Raw genomic sequence first — 8,490 nt, 5'->3', positions numbered from 1 at the left:
CGGTACTGCAGTTGTGTGCACTTCTACTGTCTTCCTACAGTAAACAATGAAAGGCATTATTATTCTTGCTGTATTGCTCACAGGAACCCCTTGATAACGTTTCCTTTCTTTTGCAGCTGCTGTTTCTACTGTACTAGCATGTTAGTAAAAGTACTGGATCACTGACTTTATTTCTGTTACAAGAGTTAAGAACGATCATTCCAATAAAGACTAAAAGCTGTAAATAATTTGTCTACATAAAGACTATAAGCTGTAAATAATTTGTCTACATAAAGACTATGTCCAATGAAATTTCAGAGAAATGATTCTTGCAAAAGTTCCACTAAAAGGGTATTGGCATAATTATCACAGGAAGTCCCTCAAACAAAACACTCATATTAATGGTACAGTTCTCATAAAAAATGCTCACTTATTATATGGATTATCTGATGAAAAAAATTGATGTATTGCTCCCTAAAGCCATTACTTTACTCATCCCCTAACAATGGGCTCTAAAGCTTCCCTTATTTACTGAAAAATGAAGTAACTACAGACATGGCAACTGCTTGTATTCATCAGCTAGCGTACACAGAACACAGGAATAAAGTTAATATGGATCAGACTCTGCTCAGGCCCAGTCTGTAGTGCCTTATTTGAACTTCATTTAGAATATTCCCACAATTTACGCTGGTCTTAATTAATCCCATAGCTTTCAGAGACAGTAATTCTAAAGTCTATTGTATTTGGTCATCCTCCTTCCTGTGTGAAAACTGAACACAGTAAGAAAGCTGGCTTTTGTGGGACGTTTTAAAGTGATATATAGATAATTCTCATATCGATTAGGAAGCCAAGTCAGACTGGACATGAAAAATTTCCATCCTGTTTCTTCACTTGTACAAGTCCTTACGAGAATATTTTTAATGAAAATATTGAGTTTTAGTAAAATGACAGACGTACCTTTACTGCTGCAATGTACAATAGCCACTCCTGTGAACACGCTGTGCTCTTTCCCACTCAACCTGTCAGGGGAAAAAAAAAAAGTGCGTTAAGCAACAGTTTTATGAAATCTCTCATGCACAAAAATATTCTACATATAATTGTTATTACAGCCTGAGAAACCGACCATTATATTAAGATATCACTTGATGGCTCTGACATGTATCCTAAATAAATATATTGAAATTAAAAAAGTAAAAAGACATTAGCAAAACAACAAAAAAAATACTATCAAGAGATTCAGTCATTTCAAGTCTCCAAGATTGCACTTGTACTGATGTCCACAATTTGGAAAAGCAGTCTATGGTATCAGCTTATTTACTGTACATAGGGAGAAGTGACTACCTCACATGCATAAGGAAAAGGCACCTTCAGTGAAGGCTGGCAATGAATAGCCAGGTGATACAACTTAGATAAACAAGTGACACGCAACTAGCGCTTACGTGCTCATTTCGTGCAGACTGGCCCCCAGGGATCCCAGGGCAGGCAGGGTAACGGGTGCAGAGGAAGGCAGCCTACATTCATGCTTACCCCAGACCCAGGTGCTCCCTCTTGCAGTGGCTCCAGAGTGCCACACTGTGGCCGATTAATTTTGAGGGCTTTAAATTTATTAATCTAATGTGTAAGCAATGGAAGTGTAATAAATAGCATGAGAACTTGAATCTTTGAAGAGACTAGTTAAGGAATAGTATCCTAGAGATTAGCCAGGCTATTATTTGATGTGATTAAAAGCATCTTGCACTCTTACTATCACCCACAAGATTTGACATAATTAATTTTAAGATGAAACAGTAAGTAAAAATATTAATCTAACATCTTGGATACATGCAAATATATATCTTGTCTGCATTTTTTCCTGTTCACATAGAACAAAATTAAGAGGCATTAAAAAACTAAATTTAAGTGCATTTCATAGCCATGATTAAGAGACTGACCTACTGAACTTAAAAAGCCAAAACATTTGCATGTGTTAGTAGACTAAGCTCTGTTAAAAAAAAAGCACTATTTTTGAACTAACCAAACTTGGCAAGATTTTAAGCAAAACCAGTTGCGAAATCTCTTGCCAGATAGACTCCTTTGGGAATCTCCTACTAATAACATACGCTGCTGCCACTTTTTTTAAGACTACTACTTTTAAGTTAGTAACATGCCACAAAGGATCACAAATTCAACATAAGTCATCAATGAAAAAAATTAAATCTAAAATAGACTTACAGAGCAAAACTCCAAAAAACTACCAAGCCACTTCTATTCTCTCTGTAGATGCCAGAGTTAGACTGTAAACTGGTGAAACAAGCAGTGCAACTTTTCTGTAATCCCCTCATAAGAGAAGCATGATTAGTGAATTCATCACATCTTATCCTTAAGAAGGTGACTACAGTTATTTAGTTGTTTTGGTTTCTGTAGGTTTCTCTTCTTTTAAAAGAGTGCTACAAGATATGTTAAGCTTGTAGGGAAAAGGATCCTGTAGGAAAAAAGCAGAAGCCTCAAAACCCACCATCCTACCATCCATGGAGAACACTGATGGAAGTACATTTTTTTTCTTCCTCAGTCAAACTATAGAATTTAAAGCAATTGTCCATGAACACACATCCCCATGTACTTTCTTGTAAATGCAATATTGTTCCATTAAACATCAAGCCTCAATCCACTTCTGGTAGTTCTGTCTGCCTTCCCATCATGATTTCTCTCTGTATCTCCCCTTCCTGTACCAGCTGAAGCATACATAGTGTCTTGTGGTAAGTGACTTTCAAAACTAATCCCAAGTGAAAACAAAATGGTTCATTATGTCCCTGATCAGTTTCCTAAGGTGAAAGGGCAAGATTAAGCAGTTGTAACATAAAAGCACGTCTAACTTTCAGTGGCAGAACTGGCTTACACTGTTTAAAAAAGACTGAAAAATTTGTGTCCAGAGTTCTTCATACACATCAAGGAATCCATACAGCTCCTTTTAAAAACAGCTTAATATACACATTTGGATTCTTACTTTAAAGTACAGACCTTGACAGCATCCTATACGCATCTTGCTTATCAACTGGTTTCTCCAGGATTTGCTCATCCACAGTCTAAAACAGAAAGATAGAGTGAGCGTGCTGCTTTTTCTTACTTTTCAGAAGCTGAGGTCAGAAATTACGTTTAAACCACGATTTGGGCCAGGGCTTCCAACCTGAGTATACTGAATAGAGCAAGAGGCACAGATACTTTGGTAGAATAGGTAACTTAGTGTCAAGCACATAATGAGTGAAACACTCTACCCCCCCAGGGACTGCAGCACTCAAAAAAAAAAAAAAGGGGTAATTCAACTTCTTTCGTCCTTAACTGTTCACTGTCTGCATGGAGATAACAGGTGCCCACTACAAGGCACAACACTGAACAGTTCACATGATCTGCACTTCTTGACAGTCAACTGTTGCCTGAGAACAGAATTTCCATTACACACCAGAGGATCCAAGGCAATACTTATGTGATACTAGTGTCTCTGCAAAGACAGCAGCAAGGCTTCTAGCACTCAAGATACCAGAAAGTGCCTTGTTGGGAAAAACCCCTAAAACCCTCCCACACAAAACCCAAAAGATACATCATATTGCAGGTATACCTTCTCAGTGAAGATAGTTTTCAAACTTTAAAGATACAAACACTTGTCGTAACTGAAGACAATGCTAAACCACATGAGACTTCTTACCACAATAGTGTCTGCTCCTATGACAACATCAGGTGTTCTCAGGTGTTTCTGCAAAGGCACAAAGAAAGAAGATATTTCTCAGAAGAGGTAGAAAGAGCAAAATCTTTTAAAACTTAAGGTAAGGAAACATAAGTAGGGCTCTACACTGACTTGAAAACAAGACACTTTCTCTTTTTGCACTGTTTACAAAATAGTAATCATTTATATCACCATGAAAGTGAGGAAAACAGGAGGCTTGAGCAGAGCATTCTCAGGTCACGATTTTGCCCAAGCATGTTATTGATGAACAAATGCAGTCGGTAAAGAACTAACGGCATTCTCAAAGGTCAACCTGATCTTCAAGGTGGCAGACTGAATTTCTTTAAAGGAAGTGCCCTGTGTATGGAAGCCAGGAGTACAGTGTTGAAGCCCTCTAGACTTATTTTTCCAAAGCAACTTTTGCTGAAAAAACCCACTTTAGCTACACTTTGCTTGCAAAAGGGAAAACATACAGCCTATTTTGGGGAACTGAGAGGTAGGGGGATATAAAGATTCTTTGTAGTCTTTTCTTGGCTTTAAACTGTAATCTGTTCTTATAGCTGAGTTTTGATTTGCTTGCATGTTTTGAGGTAGTTATTATTTAACACAGCAAGACAGGAAATTTGTCCGTAACTGTGATCATTATATTGAAAACTTTGTAGGGAGGTGATTCTTCTATAGAAAGGCTGTTGATGTGCTTTAAATAGTAGACCTAATTAAAGCTATCATTTAAAAAATTCCAGTGTGAAGAAGCATTTTGAAATCCTCTGAACTAGCATTATCACCAGCACAGTGTTTTGCAATGAAAGCATAATATAAGTTAGTTAGCGAGGTTGGGTTTAAAATCCACTGTCCTAATGTTGCACGATTCTCTGAAAAGAAGTCGACGGAAACCTGGATAACGATTTACACTGGAGATCACGCAATATTTGCTTTGAAAAATGGTGACATCTGGCAACGTTGTTGGTTTAAAGTGTTCGACGTTCCTTTTCTGCCATCAGTATAGGTTCAGCAAACATACTCCACTCTTACAGAGCTATATTATTAATAAATTATTATGGCACATTTGAGGGGATCTAATCAGCTAGACTTCTAAATAGGGTCTGGCAGAGAACAGCCTTATGTGCTGAAACAGTGATCGCACCCAAGGGCAGAAGTCAAATATGCCACTGATAGTGTAAGTTTTACCATTGGTTTTGGTAATATTTAGGACACAAAATGGATGCCTTGACTACAGAACCTGAAATTGTATCAGCTTCTCCCTTCTTAAAATGAAGTTGCCTGTTTCTTTGTCCATAATGCTTTAAAATAGAATGTTTCTTCTCTGTCTGCTTTCCTCACACACCTCTATACTCACATATTCAAAGCTATTGTCTTATCACAACTGTTCAACTACTGTTCAAGGAATGCTACAGCAAAGCACTGGATTCACATCAGTGTGTTTTTCCATAGAATCTGCCTCCACAATTGGTTTGTTCCAGGTATTTGGAACAAACAACTGTCCAGCCACACACCTGACTGTTGGAAGGAATGACCAAGTATATATCCCAAGCAAGAGCGGGTGTGCTGTTGACAAGAGATGCAAGCCATTTCTGTTTGTGGAAAGCCCAAACTGCAGGCATGAGACCTTCTTTTGATTAATTTCAAGAAGCTATCTTTCATAAATGACAGAAAAACATCTGTTTCCCTTCAGCGGGGAAAACGCACTCAGAGACCACCTAAGCAGCAAATTAAGCCATGGTGACACGCACCACTTAAAGACAAAAATCTTGTTGCCGAAATAGCTGGTAACTTACTACGTGCATTCTGTTTGCTACTTCAAGAGCTTTCTGTTTTGCTGTTTCCACAGCATACTCATAAGGGGCTGCAAAAGATGACTTTTCAAGCGTCTCCTTAAACCAGGATGGAACCACCTCAAACCGCAGGCCCTGTAACGAAGAAGAGCAAAGAAAAGTCAATCTAATCTTGCTAGTAAAGGTTGTTCCCAAGACATATTAAGCAAACGATAAATCTGTTTTTTTCCTCTTTCCACTTTAATACCCTCCTAAACATACAGAGGAAAAAACAGTGCTTCTGTTACAGTGTTTGGTGTACACATACCATTTGCAAGCAGTCCAAAACAAAATAAAAACAAAACCCAAAATCAGACAGAACTTTTAAACTTGTGTGCTTACTTAATTTTAAACTTATTATTTTTTAGACTTTAAGCACATTAGTAATTTCACCATTCTTCTATAAAAATCTAACAGTATAAAACTTATGCACTTCATAAACAGACTATTCTACTACTGGATTGTTTTCAAGTCAATCCATCTATAGCATTTGTGCACCAGTAGTACACATTCTGACAGAAGCTTTACCACCCACGCTTTATGTGTTATTACACGTGATAAACAGAAAACAAACGCCAGTTTCTGTATGGTTTTGCCAAAACCCCTATTCTTCCTACTTCTTGCCTCCAGGTTATACCTGTAAATTCACTACACCCAGCAGGCACATTATGTTTCTAGTAATTTAGTGCACGCTTGAACCTTGGTGCTTCTCCAGATCTCTGTATTTTGGAAATAATATATTTTTTCCCATTTAAGTTCAGCTTCTCCCACGAAGAACACTATGAAAATCTAAATTGGAAGCACTATAACACCGAAGTGCCATTCAAAGGCCTCCTGCAGCCTGCCCAGCGAGGTCCGCATGTTCCTCCACAGGGGCTTAATGGGCTGAATGAAGGGTCACAGCTTCCTTTGTGCTCCACAAGTGCTTTACAGAAAGAAGAGACACCTACTTTATTCCCCCTGCCCCCCAATACTAATTCCATGAAGTTTTCATACGTTTCAGAAGCCCAAGTCAAATTTTCAGAATTAGGTATTAAGTATGTACAGGGCAACAGAAGTGTGTTTTTAATTACTTCAGCCCATTGCAAGACCTTCCAAACTCTTCTATTATATGCCAGAAGTAATTATGCAGGCATTTTTCAGTCTGAGCAAGTCTTTTATTTGCTTGATTACACCACCTCCCTGTCAGCAGAATACTTTAATCCACTCTCATACTCATCCGATCACACACGAAACTGACGCACACGTACTTGCATACAGAGAAAACGTGACCAAAAAGAACTGGGACTGAAGAAAAAAAAGAATTAATGCGCAGGCCGGCATGCAGCTCGGGGAGCAGGAACGCGACCGCAGCCGGCCGGCCTCGCTGTTGGGACGCTCCGAACGCCCCCGGGCCCGCACGCCTCTGCCCAGGCTGCCAAGCGGGCGCGGAGAAGCCCGGCGGTTGCGGCGCCGCCGCCACCAACCACAACAAACCCGGCTCCCGCAGGAAGCACGGCTCAGGCCTGCGCCCGCCCTGGGCCACCAGCCCCCGGTGGCTGACGGGCGGGAGGCGGCTGCCCCGCAGGCCCGGCCCGGCGCACGCCGGACGGTTGGTGGCTGCGCCCGGCGCCTGCGCAGCCCGCCGCGCCTCGGGCTGGCGGGGCCGAGGGCAGCACGGCCGGCGTTCTCCCCTGCCCGGGGAGGCGAGGCGAGTGGCCTGGCCGCACTCACCACGTTGGTGAGGATCTCCTGCCGGCGCGGCGAGGCGCTGGCTAGCACCACCCTCTTGCTGACCAGCTTCCCCAGCACCGGGTTCAACACCATGGCGGCCGCTCGGCCTCAACCTCCCGCTCCGCTCAGATCGGGGCGGGGGATGGTGGCGGCGCCTTTATATGGCGCCGGAGCCGCAGGGCGGAGCCGGGCCGGGACCGTCCCTGCGAGCCGCGGAGGCCCCACGGGCGAAGATGGGCAGCCCCTAGGGACGAGCAGGGGAAGGGGGCGGGCTGCCCGCCCGGCTGCCCGTCCGCCCGCCCGTCCGTCCGTCAGTCCCCTGCGGTCCCGCCGACTGCGGCTGCGGCTTCCGGGCCCTGGCAGAAGGCGGCCTCCGCCGCTAAGCGCCCGGCGTGCGGCTGTAGGGGTATGGGTAACCCCATGGGAAGTTGCAGCTTTACCAGTAATTAGCTGCACACCACCTAACGGCAGGCTTAAATGAAGAGGACTAGGTGTCACAGGCAGGTTTTGCATCATAGGAGCCATGTATAATACCTCTTAATTCTTGAATTAAGTATTTGACAAGGAGGTGATACTCCCCCATGTTTTTGGTCAGAAGGAACTATTATCATCATTTGATTTGATGCAAATCTTAGATATCCCCTGTTTGGCCTTTTAAGTGAGTTTCTACTTGCTTGGATTTTTTCTAAAATTCAACGTAAAAACTCACTTATTCCTAATAACTTGCAAATAGTGTGATGCTGTGTGTTTTCTCAGTTGGCTAATAAGAAAGTGAAATAATTATTCTAGCATTAAACAGTACATCCAGGCATTAAAATAGCGGTTTGCATTGAATAATCAGGTCTCTCAACATCTGTCCCGTGGATCGTACGTGTCATGGGCTGTGTTAGGGGTTGCTAAAAGCGGTAGCGTGATGGAGGCGAGGCTGCCGCAGCTCCGTGCCCCAGCGCCTGGCCGCTGAGCGCGTCTCGCCAGCAGACAAGACGCACACACGCTATGTAGCACGCGTATGTGGATGCGCGGCAAGCCGCACAGAGCAACACAGGCAGGTGCGCTCGGCACTGGCACAGACACAAGCAGCACCAAAGGCCTCTTGCTGTTCCCCTCGCAGGCTGATCAGGATGAAGGTCTGTTGGTGGGAAAAAAAAAAAGTATATACACATACATACTTACCTATGTACCGTGTGGACCCCTCACGTAGCAGACCTTAGACAGGGCTGCTGTGGCACCAGGAGGGACTGGGGCAGGGGGCTGCTGGGGCTCCCCCCA

The 8,490-nt window shown here is 42.8% G+C and overlaps 1 protein-coding gene across 3 annotated transcripts in view; it reads right to left on the bottom strand.

Annotated features, from left to right (window-relative positions):
* The window catches only part of ASMTL (acetylserotonin O-methyltransferase like), a 31,259-nt gene extending 23,780 nt beyond the window's left edge, over positions 1–7,479 (bottom strand). Inside the window, exons 1-5 of one of the 3 annotated variants that reach the window (XM_054813236.1) lie at positions 7,222–7,479; positions 5,473–5,604; positions 3,659–3,706; positions 2,977–3,041; positions 937–998 (exon numbers count right to left, since the gene is read on the bottom strand). In XM_054813236.1, the coding sequence (XP_054669211.1) occupies positions 937–998; positions 2,977–3,041; positions 3,659–3,706; positions 5,473–5,604; positions 7,222–7,314 (400 nt within the window). In that variant the 5' untranslated portion in view covers positions 7,315–7,479. Of the gene's footprint in view, positions 1–936; positions 999–2,190; positions 2,316–2,976; positions 3,042–3,658; positions 3,707–5,472; positions 5,605–7,221 lie in introns of those variants that run through there. The other 2 variants (XM_054813229.1, XM_054813248.1) reach the window with 2 other exon arrangements.
* Between the last annotated feature and the right edge of the window lie 1,011 nt (positions 7,480–8,490).

The sequence above is a fragment of the Grus americana genome, chromosome 1 (genome assembly GCF_028858705.1).
Source record: "Grus americana isolate bGruAme1 chromosome 1, bGruAme1.mat, whole genome shotgun sequence".
Classification (NCBI taxonomy): Eukaryota; Metazoa; Chordata; class Aves; order Gruiformes; family Gruidae; genus Grus; species Grus americana.
This window is presented reverse-complemented; position numbering and strand designations above follow the sequence as displayed.